Source organism: Hippoglossus hippoglossus, chromosome 21 (genome assembly GCF_009819705.1).
Source record: "Hippoglossus hippoglossus isolate fHipHip1 chromosome 21, fHipHip1.pri, whole genome shotgun sequence".
NCBI classification, from domain to species: domain Eukaryota; kingdom Metazoa; phylum Chordata; class Actinopteri; order Pleuronectiformes; family Pleuronectidae; genus Hippoglossus; species Hippoglossus hippoglossus.
The window spans coordinates 12,198,140-12,223,455 of NC_047171.1; the positions used below are offsets into that span (position 1 = coordinate 12,198,140).

Below are 25,316 nucleotides of genomic sequence, written 5' to 3' on the forward strand. Positions count from 1 at the left end.
GCACACAACTATTTTACTGCTGTACGTGTAAAACTCCATTGTACTGCTGAAAAAATAATGCTCTGCTTTTGAGAATAATGAAAACGGGCAACTTGTTAGGAAGTTTCACTGAGCATGACAGGGGACCGAATCAAACGCTCTACTGCTTAATTAGTGTTTAACAGATGTAGAGGGCTATTTTAATGAATTATCTCACTTACAGTCTTATTTACATAACTGCCCTTTAACGGAGTGAGCTGTTTTAGGAGTGTTGACATCTCACAGGGCATGCACAAATTTAATTTGGAAAAAAAGACCAGAAAAAGACACCACAGATAGGATGTCAGGCGTGATATTTGGCACGGTAAAATATTGTGAATTTGCTTTGAGTAAAAGTAGCTTTTCCCAAAGCCAAAACCAAATCCAGTTATTATGCTCCATGTCAATGCTTTTTCCATTCTGCTATGGTAAAGAGACAATGGTTCATTGAATACTCACTTTGGTCTGACTTCGTTGGGGAGGCGGGGCTTATCTTCTCCGTGGAGCTGTCACTTCCATCGTCCAGAACGTAGTCAAAGTTTAGGATGAACATCATCACCAGGCCCTCCTCATTCTTCACTGGGATTATATGAGTGTTACACTGAAAGTCAGTACCTGAAACAGAAACACAGTGTCAGTGTCAAAGAGCTGAATCACGCATCCTTCCTGGGCATCTCTAAAAGGGCTGGCATGCCACTGGATATCTTAACTGTTTTCAAAATAAAATGATAGAAGAAACATTGTGGAAATGTATCAAGAAGTATTATCATAATCATAATTATCGTTGTTTAAAATGGATCTAAAAATGTCTGACACCTCATGGTTTCACAGGAACATTGGGGAAAATGGACGAGATCTGATTTAAAGGTCAATGCCTGCGTGTCAGAACAAATGAAATAGTTGAGATAATATAAGTAAGCCCTGGGGTTAAACAAAGTTTATGTGTGTGCTTATGTGGTCGTGTGTGTTGCATGCCTATTTATACGCATACGCAAGCAATGTTTATGTGTATTTTAATGCGCCGTGCGTGGCATGAAAAGGACTAAGCTTCTTCAAGTCGGATGAATAGGATGCAAGGGCCACAGTGGCTAGTGTGGACGGCGAGGTTTAGTAGAATAGATCAAAGAGCGCAGGACAAAATTCTGCCAATTTAGCAGACTGTGATGTGCTCGCAGGAATAATCACCTGATCGGCGTGTGAGGCAGCGGAGCAGAAACGAACACATAAACTAAACTTATTCTCGAGCCCCGGATCGCACCATTTATTAGCTGCGCTGGTAATAGCTGTGTTAGCAAAAGATCTTGATGCCTGCGGGCAAAACTGACAGCTAATAATTTAAAAACATCTTGTCTCACTGGACTCCATACTGCACAGCTGACTGACCGTTTTCAACACATAATCCAAAAACCACATCCCTGTATGTATTTAAAAAGTGTAACTGATTCCAGAGAGGATGATAAAGCTGATGGTATTTGTCACATGGCGCTGGCCTTTAAAATCGGAGTGTCTCACACTAAAACGGTGTCTCTGTCACTCTGTGTAGGTCCGCCCGTCTCACTGTCGGGCTTGTTGTGTTGCTCCTACTCACAGAGGACACATATTACTAGTGTTCACTGTAATCTCCTCAGGGCTCACAGACACCCTGCCAGCAGCATTCATTAGCAGTAGACTTGCTGTCTGACTAAATATAACAAGCTTGCTCTGCCTCAACATGCCAGAGTTCTGTTGGAAGGATTTCGGCATCAGATCTACCAGAAGTTGTGCCGCGTTGTCACCGCCGGCAATATCAGAATGTGATTTTAACACAATGGAAAACGTGGAAAAAGTGTAAGTCGCTATTTGAGAATATAGGAAAAGAAATCAGTAATTTAACAGTATCATGTGATTAGATGCTGTATGTGGATGATAGTACCACACACCCATCTTGTCTGGTGTCATGGGAGCCTGGTGATGTTAGGTTGTAAAGCAGGAGATTGGTGCTTAGAGAGCAGGGGAACTGCGAGTTCTTGCCCAGAAAATCCCCTTTTTCATAAAAAGCACTTTCCTGCATTTCCGAGAAATCCTTCACCTAAATCTACATCGTCCTTTCTAGGAAATGGAACACTTTTAGTTTTTAACTTTGATGGGTTTTACTTAACAGTGCGCTCATTTTTCAGAGTGAAGAGAAAACTCAGTGAGGGGGATGTTCAGTATCGACTTTTAGTTGTCTGATAAATCCTGTGGAATTAAAATGCTTAATGATAAAGACTCAAACTTAGTCCTTCCAAAATAACATTCATGATTATTGGTTATGGGGAATATTCTCACAGGAAGAAGACACAAATAACGCGAAACAAATATTGGAATCCAACTGGGTGTACAGGACCGACATGGACAAATGGTGTTTGTAATATATTTTAAAACGTGGCTTATTTACTTATTAATACAGACAATGGTGGATGATAAGAACCAAAGCAGAGACAGAGATTCCCGGTCGAAGTTGAAGCTGCAACATTCTTGGTCAGTATAATCCATAACCCCAGGTCCCCTAAGTGAGTGTATTGGAAACCCATAAGCAACAAAACATGACACAAGGAGCAAAGTAGAGTAGTGTTAATTATATGTAGTTATTGATGTGGAAATATGCACAATGGCTGCAGAAGTCCTCTTTACTCCATTGCTCAACCATGTCAGGTGTTAATTGCTCTAGTTGACTGAACGCAGCAGTGAGCACATGATTAAAATTTGTTAAGATGATTTCCTTACTTTAGTTTGCAGCCTTTCATGTACATTATATTGTTCTTTACAGAATACTTTAGACAACATCCTGTGTTTTACAGCCACCTAACACAAATGTGATGTAACTTGGCAGCTGACACTTCTGTATGTGAATTTACAAAGAAAATACAAAATGGTTGAAATATCTAAATCAGGAGCGACATGGTGAATATTGTATTTGTTAATAGCAACAGACATCGTGTGCACAGAGCCGTGCTCTGTGTGCAGCCAAGAAGGTAAATTCAGCAGAAATATTTCTGGGCTGGAGCTACCTTACCAGATGGGAAGACAATGGTCATGCTTAAGGGCTAAGTCATGGAGGTCCCTTCTCAGCTGGTCTCCTGCTCAAAGTCACCTCTACCAACATGGATGAAAGAAACGCTTCTTGGAAAAAAATGCTACAAATCAGCAGAGACTGTTCCGCTCTAAACTTGACGCCGTTCTAACCACGATACGCGTTATGATTTTGTAATCTTACGTCCTTGCCCACAGTGCTCTTACCCTGCTAAACAAGGGGAACGTTTTATGAATAAAACAGTGAGAGCTTTTTTTGTTCTCTACCTAAAGGCAGAGGCAGTGAACCATGGGATCAGCAGAGCTACTCATGACCTGGAGAAGAACTGGCTATTGATTTGGAACAATTGTGTTATTCTTCTCCTTTTCTTTCCAAATAGTTTGCTGACGACATTTCGGTGGGGCAAATTATGTGAACTTAAATACCATTACCTAACATAGCTACTACAAAAAGAAAAACAAACCCTGTTGTGACCAAAAACTGCACTCACGGGCAGATCCCATTTCTAAATATGTGACGCTTGGATAACTTCTCAGCTAAAGTGTCACAATAAGAACATTGTCACACCCTTTTATAATAAGCTATGGTCTGTTTCATTTTAACCGGGGCATAATCTTGGAATTTGATCTATTCACAAGCACTTGTGATACTATGTACTACATTTGGTGCACATAAATATTATTTGATATTATATTATATTATACGTAAAAGTGAAAAAACATACATTCTGATATTTCAGTGGTAGAAGTTTGATACTAAATGAAAACAGTATAGTTATATTATACAGTAATAGTATAAAAAGTCTAAAACCTCAACAGGGAATACACTTACACTTTTATCAACGCTGCCTGTTTCATTTGTCTTCTGTTTTATCTGCCAGTGTATTTTAAGCTAATTCCTTTTATTTTGTGGTATTCCGTCATAAAGGAAGAGTTTGCATTCCTGCTACTCTTTTCATTTGGTTGCCTATCTTCACTTCCTTACTCTGTTCATGTCCTGAAGACTATGTATGATTCATTGAGTCTTGCAGGTAAAACATATACAGCATAAAGAAACACATTACAAATCAAAAATAATGACGTTATCGTGCAATGTATGGACATGACCACGATCATTTTTTGCTGACCTCGGTATTGCTCGTTTGTTCACTGTAGTGACCAGTGTTGGATCACATCACCTATCAGAGAGTTAATTCGTTCATGTTTTCCACAGCCACACCCACAATCAGTCAATAATCTAATCACAACCCCCGACCACAGTCCCACGTATTCTGAACCACTATACGGAAGTGACTAGTAGGCAGCAGTACTATTACTACTACTACTACAGTCCTGCTACTGAGAAGCGGTCGGAGAGGAGAGTCAGAGCTCCTCTTTCTCTTTATGTTCCTGAGTTGTTGGTTTGAACGGATCCGCAGTTAAACCCGGAGCGGACTATTTTTGTTTGGTTTGTTTTAGCCTTGATTTAACTGGATTGAACTGAATTGTGTTTTGCTTGTGTGGAAGACTGAAACAGACTTTCTACCTACACGGATTGAACTCTGGATGCTGAGACTGTGGGGCACAAAAAGGTCTTAAAATGACAATATTATCATTTATCACCATTATTTTCGGGGGGGAAAAAATATTGTCTATCAAAAATAGTTACCATGACAGGCCTCATTGAGCTTTTGCACAAAAAGATATTGTATATAACACCATCAGCTAACTATACCAACTAATGATACGTCCAGGCGTGCTTTGTTTATGTAGCATTATGTATTTTCAAATAGGTGAATGTGTCTCTTTGTCTTCAAAGTAACACGTGTATTGTCAAAATAGCGAGACAGTTTGCTTCATTATCTTCTATCCGCAGGTCTTTTAACTCTCTCTTCCCCGCTGAAGCACGTAACAAGCTCCCAGCCTTCCCATTCTCCTCCGACACTCAACTCTGCACAACATCATAACACAGCGTCCGTAGCTGCCGGACACGGTTAACATCGTTGACAGTAAAGTGGTTTGTTGAAAGAGCGGCTGTTCATTCCCTCCCTGACCTTTACGCAGAGTGTTTCCCTGTGAGCCAAGAAATGTTATTTACACCTGCTTGAATGAATGGACGCTGTATTAAGACTAGCTCCCTTTTCATGTTGGAAATTTCATTACTGTAGATTCCATTTCGTTCATCAATTATTGAAACATTTGTACTTAATCAAGCGACCCTTTGGACGCTATTACAATGGCGGCCGGTGAGCCGGACAGAGTTGTGGTGAAACGTGAGACTTCTTAACGATACATAGATACATAGTTGGGTTTATATATATTTTTGATACCACCATACATCTTTTAATCTCATTTCAAAGACAGAAGCCTTTTCTTACTTGAACCTCACTTTTTGATTTGGATGTATTGAGGCTTCTTATTAATCTGCATAAGCTGCCTCAGGGGGAAACATGAGAATTATTTTTTAAGCGCTGATTTTTGTTTTTTTATTTTCCAACAAATGTACTATCCACAACCGCAGCTTTTAAACAGCACAGCCGCAGACCACTGCCTGGTAGTAGGTCTTGTATAATGTAATCTGACATGTTTCTCTTTTAAGGCTATTCTGCTTAAGCCAATACACAACGTAACTGGGGCATAGCCAATCAGGACCGGGGCATGTAGGGAGAGGCCATGCAAGCTAGCCCTTTGTTTAGAGTCCTTGGGCCTTGTGGCGGTATCTCGCCTCAGTAAAGACGGCTCTGAGCTACGCAGCCTGGCCTAATTTCATCTTCAATCAATGTCTCCGGAGCCATCAGGGATCGCTAGCAGCTCTGGCTCAAACTCCATTTCATTTGTGTTTACGTTTATCAATTAATAATGTTCATCATATTTTGCTGCGTGGTCTTTTATTCCACTTAATTAGGCAGAATTGTTGGCAATGTGATCCAATGGTTGATAAAAGTTTAAGATTGCATAGAGTTATAAATTACGGGAGAAAAACACAGATGGTATGGGGAGGAATATAAGATTAACACCTCCCGTAAACGCATCCCATCAGATGAAAATAGCCCATGGATAAACATTACTATCCAATGCAAAGTGAGACCTGTATTGTTTCCTGTGTTTGAAGCTCCATCTGCTCCTCAACAGTATCAGTAAAACAGTTCCATATTCTTTTTATTGGCAGCTATGGTCAAAAATTACCCATATATATAAATACATATGGAAATATTGCAATAATGAAGAGTAAAATATTAATTTATTCTCCTTGGAATGAGCTCAAGGTATAGTATGTTAACCTTGCTTTCCATGAAACCTGATCAGCAAAGCTCTCAATGTGCTTCACTTCATACAACGAGACACCGAAGGGGGCTGACGGTGATGAAAAATGGATGTGCTCATGGATGCAATTCATCCAAACGTCCTGCAGCACCTGTGCACTTAAGGTACTCTGTGTCCCCTGCTCCCTCGCTCCCCCCGCCACCAAAGCCTCAGCAGGGGTACTCGCCCCTTCAGTCCCCTCGGTGGGGAGTCACCTATGAAACCCTGCACCCCCGCATACCACATGGCCCAGATCATTCCGTTCGGTTAGCTAAGCTGCCGCTGTTATGCAGCCATTATCCATTTAACTTCTCCTCGCTGCACGGTGTCAGCTTCCTATTGTTAAGACTCATTCAGGTACAAAGTGTTATTACACCCCGTGGAATAGGATAGCTTTACAAAGCCATCAAGGGAAAGCATTTATCTCATTATTATGTATCATCGTCGGAGAATGCGCACGTGAAAACCCATCCCCGTCGATCACATACGAGGGAAGCACAGAAATTAAAAGAACATGCCCTTGAGCCGCTGCAGCGCTCTCGCAGTCCCCATTGTTCCACTCCTTTTAATATCCAAGCATACGCATAAGCAGCTTAACTTTTAGCCTTTTCAGTGAAAAGAGTAAAAGCTTTGTTTCTCCTGATGTCACCCAGCCTCCTCAAACCCTAACCTTACTTTTGAGGATTTCCCACTGTTGTTATTAAGGGGACGAGATAAACAAAAGTGACACAATGTCATTCCTTCACACAATGTACACATAATTCGACAAACATATAGAGCGGCTGCATCTCGTGCGTGACCAACAGAGAAGCTGCGGCTGGTTTACTTTGTTTTCTTTTCCAACATGCTTGTGTGGTTTCTGACATACAGTAGGTCCATGTTAAATGGAGGACGGATAACTTGAAATACAGTTAGGAGAGGAGGGCATGGAATACATCCACTTTCCGCCCATCAGCTTCAATTTGTCAAGTGACTTGAATCGATAGGGCCATCGCTCTCAAGGATGCCATGAATCTTTCATTCCTCCATAGCAGTGGGAGCATGTGGATTGTGTGCTGCCTCCCAGTTTAATGCATTTACCCTGTAAGCCGCTCATTCCCAGTCACTGCACTGTCAACGCTGACATCTTTATTCATGAGCACACGCGCTCACTATAAATTCCTGTGAGTATTAAGAGTTGCGTCTTGAAGCCATGATGCAGACTGGGAAGGATTGTGAAACAGACAGGGAGCAAAGATTATGTTGGAAGGTTTCTGTACTTTTCATCCGACGCGCTTTTGAACATTACAGGCACATGACGTTTAGAGGGAGCGCGGCAGATGTGTGCAAGAAGGGAGGAGGATGGGGAAATAAATTAAGTTGCTTTAAAAAAACTAAGCTATTCGTGCTCTCGCAAACAGACCCTAGAGTGTTTTGTGTAATTGTCTTGCAAGTTTCTGACAAAATCTATTTTAGCAGTGTAGCAGCTGGCTCTTGGTTTCTTCATGACTAGCAAAAAAGAAAAAAAGAAAAAAAAAGGCTAAGCTGATGGCTGCTGATAGTAGATTAAACATGTATCCATGGCCTAGAAACTAATCAAACTCACAATTAAAAATTAAAACCCTGGCTCCTTATGATTAAATAAAATATTATGCCTCTTTTTTTTACAGGCTTAGACTCTTTACATACAGTACTGCTGTTTGCACAAGCCTCAGTAGTCATCAGAATATGAGTGCAAAGCAACAATTCACACAAGAAATATATGTTGGCTTCACTTGGTGCAAAACTGGTACAAACTAAAAGGGGGAAAGCCTGTACTTGATGTCCTGCTCTACAGGAAGAGCGCCTTCGGATTGACCCTGTACAGCTGTGTCATGCTGACCATAAAAGCTCATGTGAGAGCATGGCAGGAGGTGGTCAAATCCAGGGATTTAAACCACTGAGCGGTAACATCGTATTAATTCTCTCTGACTCAGGATTGCTGCCTGTGCAGAACACCATTCATACCAGGACGAGGATTGGCCAAAAAAGATGCATCACAAACACCAGTCCAGCATTAAAAGGAAGAGCGTTTTTTTATGCAAAGCTGGCAAAGCTGGACCCTATCACATGAACCGCAATTTTACAGATTAGTGCATTGATCCACTGCCTAATCTAAAGCTACTGGACACCTATGCCACATGGCTAAATGCAACATGGATCTTCAAATACACCGTTTTCTCTGAAAGATGTGACGCAGTTGTATTTACAGTAAAGTCAGGAAGCATTAACTTTACAAAGGCAGCAGGTGAGCTCCACTGTCTCTCACACTGTCCATCATCCTGTTATCGCCTGACCCAGCGACTTCTGCCTCATCCTATTTCTGTTTCCAGCTCTCTGTTGAATCCAAAACTATGAAGAATTGCACACCATCATATTTGGCAGCCCAATTTTTTCCCTTCCTATTGTCATCCAGGCACATGATGCTGCTCAAGGCAGGCACCAGAAAGATGTGTCCTTCACGTCTACCTCAGTGACTCACAGTGTTCTCATACGGAGCAATTTATTCTTGTATTTGACACACACTGAGATCTCATCTGTACTGCACACATTAGCATTTCCCCAAAGTTGCCTATCACTGAATATGAAGCAGGAATAAGAAACAGATCCAGAAAAATGTTTTTAAGCAGGGGCGGATCCAGAAGCGGGGTTAGGGGGGGCACTGGCCCCAGCTGAAATTTGATTGGCACCTGTTCTGTCAGTAGTCACTTGCTAACAATACTAACAATGAATATGACACTATTTTGACGTACACAATATATTCAATGATGTAATACTATTGAGCTATATAGACATTGAATTGGCCTCTGTGTAAACTGTGGCCCCCTTTATGGCCCCGGATTTAGAAAATCGTAGATCGTCCACAGTTTGTAATGTATTATTGTTTGAATGTGGAGATCTGCTATATACTCACAGAAAAGAACCTATTTTAGAGCTGGCTGCCCTGACTGGATTTCTCTAGGAGTACTGTGTGCTGTGCATCTTATACAGTAATTGACTCTGGCTGGTTAGTATCAGACTGACAGGCCACATTGTGAGCTGGACACAGCGAGGAGAGCAGTGTGCGCCCTCTTCGGACACAACATGTAACAAAAGACCCCTCTTGGCTCATGGTGCACGCTGTGACAGCCACACTGCTGAGCCAGGTTGGCTGACTTACCATCCTTGCGGTAGTAGGTGATCTCCACCTTGCGCTCCTCGGACCCCAGCACAGCCTGGGACACCAGGCTGATGGCCTCTTTTTCGGTCAGGTCACCGTGCAGGAAGTCACAGGTGCACGGCTTCTGCATGATGTCCGATCTGGAGAAGCCCGTCATCTCGCAGAAGCCATCGTTGCAGTATATGATTGCACAGTTCTCCACCCTGGCATTGGCTATCAGAAATTTCCGATCTGCAAGTAAAGGAAGACAGTATATGCAGTGTGTGTGTACAGCCATCTGACCTATCTGACCCTAGGGTTAGGGTTAGCCAATGAATAAATCAAATCAGTTCAAGAAGATGAATGAGTTCATTGTCACCTCTAAAATAATCAGCCTATTCACCAAACTTCATATTAAAACCTCAACAACTGAGCTTGTCTTTTGTTTGAATTCTTATGAAAGGAACTATTTCATTTCAGCATGCTCTTGAATTAATTCACAATTTTTTGGCTCAGTGATAAAACATTTACTTTGTAGTATTCTCTTATCTGGCAACAGAAATTGTACACAAACAACATACTTACTCTGACCCTCGAATTTCCGAATAATTAATCCAAGGAATGTGTTTTGTGGCGCAACGTGACCTCTTCGCACAGGCATGTTTACGCTGAGAAAATCCCGCGATCTCCAACTGAAAGCGCCTTTACGAGTAAAACCCCCAAGTTACAGATACAGCGGGCTCTGGGTGATGCTTCCTTCGCCGCGGACCATGCTTGAGCTCGACGCGAGCGCCCGTCTCTCCACTTTAAATGACCTTCTTACTTCACCGAGGAGTTCCGTTAGCCCGCCCGTGTGCCTGAGCGTGTGGATACCTCCTCGCCGAGACGCACGGAATCGGAGAGGACCGCTCGGCTCACGTTCAGCTCGCAGAGCATTGCGCGTTCCGTGGAGTTGTAGATGGATGCGATCCTGACGTCCTCTGCTGTGGTGCTGCTGTGCCGGGCGCGCACAGCGGACAGTGGGTGAAATGCCAAGGGGAGGGACGTCGCTCCCAAGGGGCTTAGTTCCCTCCACCCCGGGTACAAAGATAAGTCCCATGCAGCCTTTGTATGCGCCGACGCTGTTGTCAGAATATGCGCTCATCTGGAATTGTATATTTCATAAACAAGCTGAGAACAAAACCCAGCCTGTGTGTTTTTCCACCACAATGAGAGAGCTCTTTCAGTTCAGAGTGAAATGACATATAGCCTATACATTAGTATCATAAAATGAAAGCATTGCTCCAGTTTGGTTATCCATCAGTGCATTCGTGGAAAAGAGTGTTTGGTATAATTAACAGAAAGTTGGCATATATGCATTTTAATGTGGTAAAATACTTGGGTGTAATAAAGCAAATACATGTTTCAAGCAAAGAATAAACACTTTATAAACATTACATGGTACTAAACTAAATTATTAACAAATTACTTGACTGTAACTTGTATTTAGGCTCTATTGAGTCACTGCTTTGAGGATGTATAAGTTAACTGTTAAAATCATCTTAAATACACTTTTTTGTCAAATTCAATATCTCCTCAAAGTCCTCGAGCTGTACGATCTGTGTGTGCAGTGGAAAGAAATCAGGTTTAAAACTCTCTTTATGGTTGAGGGGGTTTTACAGTATTTTGGCTCTAAGCTTGGTCACTGAATCTGAGTTTGATGTGGTGGGTGGATTTTGTGACCTTAGGAGAAAGCCAGACATCGTTATTTTTCCCCATTTCCAGGCTTCGTGCTAAGATAAAATATGATGGATTGACCTTGTCATGCACTTTTAGATAGCAAAAAAGATTTTTGATCTTGAACTCAGGTGGAATCAATATTTCTGTTTTATTTTAATTAAAGATCTACTCAATGATAGATAGGCATAATACATTTAGGCAATATTGTATTTTATCTTGAAGGCAAGCTTGGGTCAGCTCAGATGATGAAACGTCATCTGTGCAAATTATGAATGAGTCATCTGTGTTTAGCAAGGCATTCCTCGAGTTTTAAGGAATGCATTCTACATCATCTGCTCGTGTAGATATTAAAAATAGATAAAGCCTTTTTTATGTTTTTCAGCTACTGATCTAAGTTGTATGAAACAAAATTCAACACTTCTATCTGATCTAGTCAGATAAGCGTGTTGTCAAATAGCACACACACACACACACACACACACACACACACACACACACACACACACACACACACACACACACACACACATTTTACCTGAAACAACCTTATCCCAGAACTACGTGTGTGTGTACCTACTGTACGTAATGGTTTTAGTTTTGGTGCACGGACATTACAAAATCACACGCTATTATTTACTACACAATAGCCCTTGATGACCTATTATTGGAAGAGACAGGATGATTGAAATGTCGGTTCAGGCATATAACTGCTCGGAGCTTTTCAAAGTTACTGTCCATGGTGCTAAAGAGGATTGTCACAAGGACTTCAGGTGATGAAGGAAATCCAGATTAAATATATGAAATGTGTTTATGGATATTTCGTAGGCAAACATCGTTCAGCACAATCACCTTTTTCTAAAACTGTGTAGAGAATTAAATAGTGGCACCGATTGTTCAGTTCATTATGCATCTGTTCTGCAATGTGTAGCAGCTAACATGAATACTGCAGAGGGCCTCGGACATAAACACTAAAACTATTGCTCAGTGTAGGCTTATTGTCACTGTTGCCCTTCTGCTGCACCAACCCTTGTGAATTACATACATATGAAATTGACTACCTAGTGTTTGAGCTCTGGTTTGGTCTTATTCACAGGTTTGTACTGGATTTGTTCACTAACTCTGGAGAAAATAGCATTGACTGGCTTGTTTTTGGTCCATCGTGACAGGAGCACCCATTCAGCTTTCTGAGCGTGTGTGCTGGAACTAACAGATTTATATCAGGGCTCAATTAGAGTTGCGGGGACTCAACCCTCAGGTTTAGTGATCCAAATCAATCAGCTGAAAGCTGCCCAGGGGTTAACACTGTTGGACTGTTGATTCTCAGGGATATAAGTGCTAATGGAGCAGCACTTTAAAAGTACAGGTATTCATATGATTCAGTATTATAAATATATTTATAAATTGCCAAATTGGAGATCTTGGTACATTGTTTCATATAAGATAAAGAGAAAATATGTTGATTACTTGTGTTGCTATCCACTCACTCAATAGATGCTTTTCCCAAGCTCTGGCTCCAGCAGGGTGCCCCAGTTTCCCTAATCCAGGCAAGGTGATGTAGTTTTAAACATCGCTTTTCATCTAGTTGTTGTCAGGCCCTTTCATGAGGTCTTTAAACCCCACCCCCAGAAGGACTTTGCACTGGGGGAGGTAGGGATGTGCAATCAGAGTGGGCCATGTGCACCATTGTGAATGTGGTCAATACCGGTCATTGTGGTAACTTGAGATCCTGCTGGTGGTCAGCAGTGGTGAAGGAAGCAATCAAGCTGAAGAAGGAAAACTATCAGGCCTGGTTGACTCAGACTTTTCCTGGAGCAACAAATGGGCATGAGCTCATGACCTATAAGGCGGAGGCAGAGTCAGAAGAATCAGGGGAAGCTTCACCCATATCCATGGCAGAGGTCACTGAGGGAGGTAAAACGCTCCTCAGTGGTAAGTCGGTGCCAGGAGTCACAGAGATTCGACCTGAGATGGATAGGGTTGGGCTGCTTTGGCTGACACCCCTTGATGCTACGTCAAGGTTGATGACAGTGCAAGTGGAGTGGCAGAATGATGAATCCCTTTTTAACAAAGGTCTCAGGCCTTTTGTGGGGCTACGAAGGTAGTATTCTCTGCTATTAGCGGATAATGTGGTTCTGTTGGCTTTATCAGACCATGACCTTCAATATGCACAGGGGCAGTTTGGAGCTCAGTTTGAAGGGGGTGGGATGAGGGTCAGCACCTCAAAGTCTGACCCCATTGTTTCCTCCAGGATTCTGTCCTAGGTGAAGGAGTTTAAGTATCTCAGAGTCTTGTTCATGGCATCACTAGAAAAGCAAGTGATTTACCAGACACTTGTAGGGATGAGTGAGTGACCCACTGGCAGAAAGCCCCAGGATAGACCCGTAGCACACTGGAGAAATCACATATGTCTCAACTGGTCTGGAAACACCTCTGGATACCCCAGGAGGAGCTGAAAACTGTTGCTAGGGAGAAGGACACCTGGACTACCTTGCTTGGCCTACTGCTACTGCGACCCGGCACTTAATTATCAGCAAAAAACGGATGAATGGATGGATAGATGGATGGATGGATATTTTTTATTGGGGATCCTCAAAATGTTTCAGAGTCAAACTCACAGTAAAATGGGGTGAGTTTTTACTGCGGCGCTGTCCATGGTCCTGCAGCTTCAGTCACATGTTCTGTAAACTCCAGGCGCTTGGGGAAAAGTTGTTTTTGTTTCCTGATGTGTAGTCACTACTTTCTTTTTCCTCCCTCTCTCTCTCGCTCGCTCTCTCTTTCTCACAGACACACACACACTCCCACAAACACATTTTCCTCATGGGGATTATCATGAATGGATGCACGAGATGCAGAACAAAAACTGAGCTGATCTGTGAATGCTGGTGGGGAAAAACATTCAAACGTATGCACAATGCAAAACCACAGTGGGAGCATAAGCATCTGACCCCTGAATGGATGCACATATACAAACATGATCATGTCAAGCAAAGATCATACACATTTCCTAACTATCAAAAGTCTTGTGTATTCATTTGTACTTGCTTTTAACCAATTACCACCAAATATGTGATGCATTTTGGTGTTATTGTAACTGGCAGGGTGCATCATTATATGCTGGGATAAAAGGCATCATTGTTATCTGACACTGAACTGTACTTCCCGGGAGCCTGTGTGGAGCTGCAGCTCTGCCCTTCAGGGTGATTTGATTTGTTTTCTTCGGTTTTATTGGCCTACATTGAGATCATTGGGGCATAAACATGTGGCAGTATATATTCTCTTGTTTCGTACTGCTCTTTAAAAACATAAGACTTTTTTAAAAAAAGCTTGGATTGCAAATTTTTGGGGACTTTGTAAGTAACATGCTAGATGATCTTTTGTTTTTCCTCATGTACCAATTGAGGCAGACCTCCCGAGGCCACAGTGCTTTGTCAGCTTTACTATTAAATCACGGTTGCATTAGGCCAATCTGAAGCTTGTGTCCATTACTCACAACACAGCTACAGTTGGACCTTTCAGAGGAGAGCCATTACTCACTAATAATTAAGTTAGAAGACAGTGTTTTTTTCCCTCAAACTCTTTGTGTTTTTGTAATTGAATAACTGTAGGGCATGTATGAGGTAAAATATGAAAAGTAAAATCCTCTAGTTTCTGAAAAAATACATTCAAGACAACATCAGGTCATGCGTGGCCCAAAAGAGGTTTTTTCACATTCACATGAAGGATAAACTAGTCGCCAGCTTCCAGGTGGAGAAATAAAAAAAACACTATTAACAATACTATTACTATAACAATAACAGTGTTGTGTCTAATGGGAGAAATATAGTTCTTTTATGCATCTTACTTCTGGAAACATACTTGATTAATACTGGCATATATGCTGACTGGTAAAAGCAAAGGGTGGGTGAGGGGTCACACTTACTAAGAGCTGCGCACAAGAACTGTATCCCACAGAGAGCTGTGTGCCCTTGGGGAAAACAGACTTAAAGGTACAACCACAATTGTATCCACCATCTCATGTAGCGGAGACAAAAGAGCAGCGGTGTGAGCTTTAATCCTTCATTAATTATTGCTTTAATCAATAATTGTATTTGTGAATGTGAGAAGCGTCATGCATGATGCAGTGTTCATATCTGATATGACTGTTATTCAATTTAAAGTAAAGAGGACATAAGTCGAGGTCAGAAATCCGATGAGCGCCCTGCACTTCACTCAGCAATGTGGAATGAAATCAAGTAGGTGAAACCTCAAACCTGCAGCGCGGCGGACATCCTATTATGCTGTTGTCAAGAGAGCATTTACTCTGATGACATGGTACCTGATCTTTTATCTTCAAATGACGCGACTCAAACAAGATGTAAAGGCGCATTCAATCTCTCACCAAAGACAGGTTTATGTGCCCGCGAGTGAATGAGCGGACGACATTCATCACTCAGCGGCCGCAGGACTAGTAATTGGCCTGTCGGGTTACAATAGTTACAGCTTTGAGTGATTTCACACGGGAGGACAGTGCTTTGGTGACGGAGGAACACCCAGATTCAGAGCTCTGTGCCAGCACACATCCATCTTCTCAGCAACAAAGGTGAATCCCTACCTGCCCTGTTCTACTGTTTCACTGCTGAGATCAGCTTAGTGGAGGGGGAAAGTAAAAAGCAGACTTTTGCAAAGGGCCTGTTGCAGTCATGTCACATTAAAGTAAATGCAATTCTTCAATAAATCATGGGGCATCTGTTTATTTACAGTACAGGAAGACAGCTTATTGACACTTTCTTGATACTGGGTGGTTGCTCTGCATATCATTTGGGTGACCCAAAGAAGAACCTGTCGAATTCCAGTGCAGATCTGGATCAAGATATGGATCAGTGAATTTATTTATCAATTAGTTTTTCAACATTTTTCTTGATTTTTTAAAGAATAATACATGCATCTTAATGTAAAAGGTCCAGGTGTGTATACAGGAATGATATTTGTGTGCAGTTTGATGGAGATTCAAATCTGAAGAAGATCTGAATCTAATTAATTTAAATGTGGTTTCACAAAGGGACTGTTGGGCCTTGGCAGAGGTGTGCTCATTCAATCATTCATTCAATCATTCATTCATGCATTCATTCATGCATTCATTCATCGAGTTGGTCGGTAAATCATTCATTAAGTCTGTCAGTCAATCAGTCAGCCAGTCATTCATTCCACTTAATCTCTTTGAATTCAGAGCAATTTGAAAAACAGTGGCAGCCGCAGCAGCATTCACCGTCCAGAGCCTAATCCAGGTCTCACGGCAGTACAGCCCTCTTTGTCTCCCTCTCTCTCTCTCACCCCTTCTACTGTCCCTGCTACTGTGGCACATACACATATGCGCACAGAGTACAATCGCGGGGGCTTACTCATTGTCCATATAAACCATTACCACCCCGTCCCTTAGAGTAATCCACTAGTGCAAAACACTAGTTCTATTGCTGCTGCTGCCGCTTTGCCTTGCCCCATATGCCACTGCACACACCCTCCACCATCTGCCCTCAGTGAGCAAAAAAAAAAAAAAAAAAGCCACCCTGCACTTTTGGCTTAATATGAGACTTCACAAAATAATTTAATCTGCCAGAGGTCAGTTCTTTGCCCCTTAGTCTCGATTAGAAATAAACCTATCACGTGTAGGGAGAAAAAAGTGGGTGTGAAAACACGTTTCTCCAAATTTAATCTATGAGATTTAAAATTTTAGATGGTTGATTGATCCATCAACAAATAATTTGTGTTGTTATTAAATATTACATTTTCAAGTTTGTCTTTTTTTGCTTTCGATGAAACAAAACACACAAATAAATACAATATTTACCTTTTTTTTTTTCAATGGAAAACGTGAAAAGTACATTTGTTTTCCAACAACAGCACATGTATGAATCAATGAAAATATACAATAAGACCATTAGAGACTATAGTGATAAACACAGTAATTACCCATTTCTGTGCCATAGTAAACATTCTGTTTCTATTTGGCTCTTCTCTAGTCCACTCATGGAGCTTCACAGTACAGTTTGCATTTCACCTCTTCACACACTCTATGTGCAGCACTTTCTCTTTCATATATCACACACAGCCTGGGGTTCACTATCCTGCCCAAGGACAGGACAGCATGCTGAGTGGGGGAGACTGGGATCGAACCGCAGGTTAGTGGAGGACACACTCTTCCCCCTGAGTCACAGCTGTCTCATGGAAAGTGGATTTATCTTCCAAAATCAACACATTTGGCCAATATATTTTATAGGTAGGAGTTACTAGGCAGTTTTATTGTATTCTGTTTTCCATTGTTAATGAAGTAATGAAGCCTTGTTTTAAACTTAAGACCCAGTCCGATTTGACCCTAATACAGCGGTAGGGTTATTTTGGGGTCAGGGTCAGGGATACTGCAGCATGTGTTCCCTGCGTCACCTCTGCGAGGGAACTAGTGCAAGGTCTCGGATGGATGCAGCTGCAGTCTCTCGGCACAAACACCATGTGCTGCCACCTACAAATAGGTTACAAAGTCATCTGACAGGGAGCCACTGCCTGCGTGGCTTGCCTCACCATTTGCCTTTGCACAGGCCGTGAGTGCTGATTCATCACAAAGCCACGGAGGGATCTTCTGTAGGTCAGCTATACATCGTTATTGTACTATATGTGTCCTGATACATAAAGATCATATTTGTGGATCATACTGTATATACTTGCAGGCATAATGTTAAGTAAAAATGTTGGAAATATTACTTCAAGTTAAGGATATTAACTCGGTAAAAGGAAATAAGGATTACAACTGACATTACCCCCAGCAGCCATCAAACTCAAACTCATACTTAATTAGGAAGAATGTAAATCTTTCTGAAGTGATTTTAGAGCCTATTGCTAACGGCGGGAGTTTCCCCACCGAGGTCATTAGAAATATACCTTTTTCTTTTCCTCCAGTGGAAATGGCTCTCTGAGGCGTCGCAAAACATTATTATAGATCATTTATTCAGGGCCGGTCTAATGCCAGATGACATTCAAATGGCTCCGTCACTGAACTTTTACCCAGCAAGTAACAGTTTACCTTCATGAATAATTAAAATGCCTCCAATTAAAATGTGAGGCTGGCTAAAAAGGAACACCATCTCAGATAGCTTTGACCTTCTGATCCGTCTGGAGATGAATCATTTAGGATGAAATAAACAGCGACGGTTGTATCTTGTTGCTGCAGCAGACAGCACTGAATCTCATGGAGTGAAGGAAACACAATTATCTCAGAGATGCTCACTCATTAGTCGCATTTATACATTGATATCTAAAGTATGTGTGTCGGTGGAAAAATAGTAAAAAAAAGTACTGAGGCATCAACTCTGGACTTTTCCTCTTGTTTCCTGCTCCGTGTAGCTTGGAAGATGACGAGGAAATGTGTAAATATGCTTGTTTGTGATTGTGTTTTTGCAATGTCCCTGAAAACCTTCAGATAAAATCATAAGTAAAATAATAATAAGAACAATATGGGTCATTGCACTGTCACTGCTCTGGCCCTAATAATAATAACAATACACTTTGTTAGTAGTATATCCTTAAAGGAGACATATTATGCTCAGTTCAGAATTCAAATTTTGTTTTTACTTGCTCTTATCGAAATCACATCACTTTCCTCGTACAGACTAAACTTTGAAGACCTTTGAACACTGAAAAACCTATATAATACACTAGAGGAATAAACTGTGTCTCCTTCTAAAGACACAGTGACAGTATCTTATCTGTATCTCTGGGAGAGACTAAACAGTTGTGGTCAAGATGTGGAAAAATAAAAGAATCTCCAGCTCTTGCCGTCGTCCCTGACAAGTTTTCGAAGGTGCAGTTTATTACCTCTGTTGTCATTTGCTGGCAGCGCTCATTGGAAGTGATTACCTCATTTCAGTCATCCCCTCTGTGATTTCCATGTTACCATGGAAACTGGTGTGCCCCAGGAGACGTGCGGCTGCCCCTCTTCCCCACATCATTGTACTTATCAGGAAATCGCTCTCTGGTTTTCCTCTCAAATGCTGTTAAGACAACTTACCTATGATATTAAATACTCTATTGCTTCAGTGGCCAAAAAGGATAAATAAAAGGCTCAGACTTTTCTTGTAAGCATCAGGTCGGTGATACAGGAACATTTAGTGTAATCAAACATGACCGTTCATGTCATTGTGTTCTTGGTAACAGCAGTTTTGAGGGTTTGTATTATGCTTCAGAGAAGACCCTTCTCTTTGTGCTGTGTCTGGCTGGCAACGCTCACATGAGGGTTTGTGGCTGTAAACAGTCTCCACAGCTTCACTATCTGTCTGGAGGGCAGCCAATAAAGAGAAATTCCACCTCCGAGCTAATGAACACACATGTTGTCATGCATCACACACACCCACCCCCACACACACTGGACAGATTACTTGATAATAACAAATACTGGAGCGATGAAATATGTATATAAAAAAATATAACGCAGCGCATTTAGGATGTAGTGTGTATAATCGTGAAGACAGATACATGTATACATTTTCCCTGGGGAGATACTCTATGCAACCACTACAGTAGAAAATTGTTGTTTGACATGGAACTGTCATGAATCATATACGCCTGGAAACAGGGAGCACGAGGCTTTTGCATCTTTTCCTTTTAGCTTCTTTCCTCCGAGGGGAAAGGTTTATTTTGGTAGAGCAATATCAGCCACCTAAGCATTTTTAATGAATATTCCCTCGTGCTGTACTGTACTTCTCTTTAATCTTCACGATCATCCACTGGGGCTCAGTGATGCAGATGCAATTATCTGTGATGATTAAAAATAAAACCAAGGTGTAAGATTTCTGATGTCCGAGGAAAAAACGGGGAGGATGACCTCATTGGAAGACCCATGGGAAAAGGAAGACATGGAGCGAATCTCTCCCAGCCTTCAATTCAATCAATTCAGTACATTAGCTTTAATTTTAATGCAATTAAAGAGCTCCGGTTCAATTAGATGAAATGGGGGTGCAATAATATTGTCTAATTATTGTAATTCCTGAGATGAGTGGTGTTGTATGTATTATTTCTGTTGTTTTACCACAGTTGAGTGAACTAAGCTTCATGAAGGCGATGTGTTTACTGCATGAGAATATCATTGAATTGTGCAGTGCTTACTGTGAATATCAGTGGTACAGTCAGCTTGTTTCTGGGGAGCTGGGGAGGATCTGTCCCTGTTGTTGCTCTCTTACTGGGTTTTGTCTGTGTGAGGTATTTTTTTTAAGTGGGCAGGAAATACCCAAAACAAACAGCTACACAAACAGATTTACAGAGTGATTAGAGGCTAATTTCTGGGATAACATGACAAGAAAATTCATGTTGTAGCAAAAACTTAACCTGTTATTAAAAAGTATATTTGTTGATATTCGTTTCTTGTCTTTTGGTCCTTTTGCTCACAAACTGACATTTCTCTGTATTTTCAGTCACTAATTCACTCTAGTCTCTGCTCCAGTTACATTTCACAGCAACACGATCAGAGGGAGTCATATCAATTTCACACCTCACTTCACAAACCTTCATTCTTGTACAGTATTTTATTTCATGACTTTTGTTTTGGGTGGTTGTACAAAAGCTAAAACTGAAGATTGTGAAGGGTTTTTTTTCTATGCAGAAATAAATAGCTCTGTGCTGACACCATGTGGTTATCAGGTCAACTTACATTTTACGGGATTTCACCCGCTCGCTGTGTCCCGGCTCCTTTAGGAGCGTCACAGTCCATGACACAAGCACGTGATCTGCAAAGCTGACAGAACTCGTGTTGCCCTGGTGTTTTCCTGTTGTATTACACTGATACGAGGAAAGTGTTGGAGAGTGATGCTTAGATGGTGGAGTAGTGATGCTAAATAATAACATGACACTATATGCACTTTATCTGAAAATGAGAATCCATTCATGGTCTAAAGACAAACTATTTTAACAGCTGACCTATAAGTAAATGATTTGTAACCATTACATCCAAGATCAGTCTCCACTCAGTGTATTTTAGGATGATCACTGAATGAAACAGCATTACAGTCAGCAGCAGGGAACAAACAGTAAGTTACTGACGTAAGAGAAACACTGTGCAGTGCCATCACATCTCTGTTTTCAGTCTTTTGACTGATAAGAAGAACACATGCTCTAATTATAGGTTTATGACAAGATGATGGGAAAAGTACTGCAAAGTGCAGGTGAGGTTGAGAAAAGAGGCTGAATTATATACCTTGCGATTGTCATTTTCCAAATGATTGTTTCAGTTAAACGTTAATATGAATAAATCATGACTTTGTACATATTGGTGGTTCTACCTCGTCTCCTTTGGACATTGAGGGGTAACGTCAGTCTAACCCTGAACCCTGAATGATCGTATTTCTTACAATATCTGTAAAAGAAGCTTACCTATTATTTGTAGCACTGCAGTAAAGACATCAACCAGTGTTATATAGATTCTATACTGTAATCTATGAAGATTGCAATTGAAGGAGAACTGCAGCTGTCTGTACACAGACTCTGTGGGGGGTGGTAAATCAAGTGCACGTGAGGCTGAAGGATTCTGTCTATATAGAAATGGGGTTAGAGTGTGTAACTTTGAATATTTTTCATATGCACTGAAGTTACTGAGTTGACTGAGTACAAAACAAGTCTGTCTTCAGTTTTACTTGACACATCACAGAGTTCACCCACAGGAATGCAACGGTCAAAATTTGTTTTTACTTCAAACTAAAAACTTCCATCAGATCTTGCAGAGATTTTTGCCGTGTCATTTGACCTGACATGAAATTTCCCTTTTCACAGACTCACATCACACCAGCAGGTTCAAAGAAGCAACAACAAACCTAATAATGACATGTTTTTTCCATCAGTGGGACGACAGAGGTAAAGTTGCCATGTTATGGTTTATGCAGAAGTGTTTTTGTATGTGTTGGAATTATTACATGTGTTGGAATTATTACATTGCTCAGACATATAATCAGCAGATTTATGCAGCTGACAAGCAGTTTAAACCCTCCTTTAACAATTAGAGTCATGTTTTATGGATGGTGCGCACATAAAGTGTCATTAGCAGTTTATCCGTCACAGAAAATGAATGGGTTTAAAAAACGATTTGATGACGTTCATTAAAAGTAAGTGAATAAACTCTCTCTTTAACGTATCCATGGTCTTTAGACATTTATTATCAGTTGTCTAGACTGTGCTGAATAAATTTGCTTCGGCATTAAAGCTCCGTCCTCTGTGGGATCTCTGCTCCATTAAGCGATGCTCTACTTGAACTTTATTACTCCAGTAAATGGGGGTGGTGGAAAAGAAAAATCAGTGGGAATGGATATTAGGATTTTCCAAAATGAATTTGGCAGCAAACAAATATTGCAAAGACGTGTGAACAGAAGAGGGCAGTGTTGACCAGGGATATAACTGGTCATCCAGTTTCACTTGTCTTACCGGTTCACTTGCATTGATTCTATTACATCCTCCATAAATCGTTGGCCTTCATGAATTTTTAAAGTAAGTAAGTAAGTGAGTAAGTGAGTAAGTAAGTAAGTAAGTGAGTACTCTTATAGCACATATTTGCATTTCATAACATACAAACTACAGCATGAGCAACACTTTCATTTGTTCCAGGTTTCAGTACGTACACATGAAAGAGGCCATAGATGCTTGAAAACAATCATCCCTTCTTTAACTTGACACTTATTTCAAGCTTTAGGTTGTTCGGCCGGATATAGATTCAGACGGATGCTCTCAGAATGACCTGACAGCAAACACCAAACCCATGGCACAGTGTGTGTTGGATTACCACACTGGGAATTAACAGAGGAGGGTTTTAAGCCTGTCTCAGCTTGCCGGAGGCAGGGTGAGAAGTACAGAAACAACCAGAGACGTAACCTGACAAAAGACGTGCAGACTGAGACAGACAAGGATAGATAGATAGATAGATAGATAGATAGATAGATAGATAGATAGATAGATAGATAGATAGATAGATAGATAGATAGATAGATAGGATATAGATACATAGATAAATACATAGATAACAAACATAGATCCATAGAGATGATATAGTCACATAGATATATAGATAATATCGATACATATATAGATACATCAAAAGATACAGATAGGTTATAGATACATTTGTTGTGCACTATATATATGTACTTCACATGATAAAATACCATTTTCCTGAATAAAAAATGTGTTAAAATGGAATTTAAATTCTTCCTGGTGGAGTTAATTCTTAGTGAGAAATGTGTGTTAGAGAGCAGAGTGAGCAGACTTTGAAGTTGCGTCTCCAGTGAAGAGAGGTGGACGGTGTTAAAAGTCATTCTTAAGTGTGGCACTGATGATAGAAAGTTGTTCTTGTGAGGGGGGGGGGGGGGTACTGGTGGCATACCTATGTAACATTCATACCATTTGAATTATGAATCAGAGTAAGGAGAACGCTATGTTCTAAGCTGATGAATATTTAAAGGCCTGAGTATACAGATCATCATATTGACAAAGGGGGAATACTAATGTCCTCTTCACTGAATTTGATTAGAGGTTAAGCAGAATGCAAACTGCATAATTTATTTCTATTCTTGCGTTTTCGTACCTTTTGATTTGGCTCTACTTTAAAAAAAAAATTTGAGCATTGAAAACCTCTCCATGCAAAAGTCCACCCCTGAACTGAAATCTGGTGAGGTGCAGCAGCAAAGAAAAAGGAGAATACGTGTCATTTGTTTTAGCATGTCAAAAAAAAGTTAAACAATAACTTAGTTCAACTATTACTGTGCAAAAGTATTGTGAGTGCAGCAAACCTAGTCTAAGTACAATATGAGTCTTCCATTTTCAAGGCCCACGCTCCAGTAGTTGACATACACAGAGTGCCCAGTGTCCCTACTGACACAGACATTGTGCACACTCTATTAAATTGAATGTTGTATTTAACAGGTTTGGAGCCAGGGCAAAGTTACATGCTTTTGTATCATTCCAACTCCTCTCTCTGGTGGAATGTGCTTATTTCAGGGAGAGAGAGAGAGAGAGAGAGGCAGAGGAAGAAAGTGGGAGTGAGAGCCCATGCAGGTGAGAGTGTCTAACAGTGAGGAAATCAATATGATGTAAATTATTAAGAGCTCAGGAATGTGTCTGACCCCTACTGTCTTGCAGCAGGCTGGGCTCTGAAGGCTGGCAGGTGGACGCGAGCTTGGACTCTCCCTCTAACACTCATTAGTGGCTGGGATCTGGGGCTCCTTGCGAGTGGGAAGGCAGGGATCACAGCGGGGAAGTGATGGCCCAGGCCTCTCACATCCCGGCTCAGCCTTCGCTCTGGCTCTGCCAGCCTCTCCCTGGAAGCTCATTAGTAAGTGCACTGATGCATAAGAGCTAGTCATTAGCTGGGCTTTTTTTCCGTCTTCATCTCTCTTTCCCCCGACACCATGTCTGATCCTGAAGACCGGTGGCAGTGCTGGTTTAAAAGATGAGAGAAGTCCACATTACCGCAGGTACTCCAGACATATGGATATGAGACAGTAGTAGCCATCAGATTTTTCCCCCCTTTTTTTTTATAGGGGGCGTCGGGTGGGGGTGGGAGCGGGGTGTCAGTTCGGAGTTCTTCAAATGGAGCCCATCCACAGCCCTTCAAACCAAAGTGTAAACATTAGCGCTTGACCAGGACTTTGGCTGAGCGCCCCTTTCTTCCTCCACGGTTGTTTTTGATCTGGGGTATTTGCTTTTGCTGCCGGCCAGATCCCTTCAGCACCTGATGGTTGCCCAGGCTCTGAGTAAATAAGATCTGGGGCCCAGGCCTCTTTGGGGCTGCTGGGTAAATAAGGTCTCTGGTGTGTGCAGTGTGCCTGGAAGCAGGGTGAGCTCTGGTGTGGAGGCCTCCGGAGACATGCCATCCCAATTTTTTTCTATATCTGGCTGTTTAATTCTGTTATCCTCTCTCTCTTTAACTTACTCCACTCTCCCTCTTTCCACACACACACACACACACACACACACACACACACTCTTAGCAGGTGCACTGGTTCATGTTAGCCACTTGTACTTGTGAACATTTACATTTTCTAAAGGGCCGTATGTGTCAAATATGAAAGAATTAATTTGATCACTTGTT

At 41.4% G+C, this 25,316-nt stretch overlaps 1 protein-coding gene across 2 annotated transcripts in view; it reads right to left on the reverse strand.

Annotated features, from left to right (window-relative positions):
- LOC117754862 (potassium voltage-gated channel subfamily H member 7-like) overlaps nt 1-10,506 on the reverse strand; it is a 35,035-nt gene extending 24,529 nt beyond the window's left edge. For both annotated transcript variants that reach the window (XM_034574199.1, XM_034574200.1), the window contains exons 1-3: nt 10,094-10,506; nt 9,530-9,760; nt 478-633 (exon numbers count right to left, since the gene is read on the reverse strand). In XM_034574199.1, the coding sequence (XP_034430090.1) occupies nt 478-633; nt 9,530-9,760; nt 10,094-10,169 (463 nt within the window). In that variant the 5' untranslated portion in view covers nt 10,170-10,506. The remainder of the gene's footprint in view (nt 1-477; nt 634-9,529; nt 9,761-10,093) is intronic.
- Nucleotides 10,507-25,316: the final 14,810 nt, after the last annotated feature.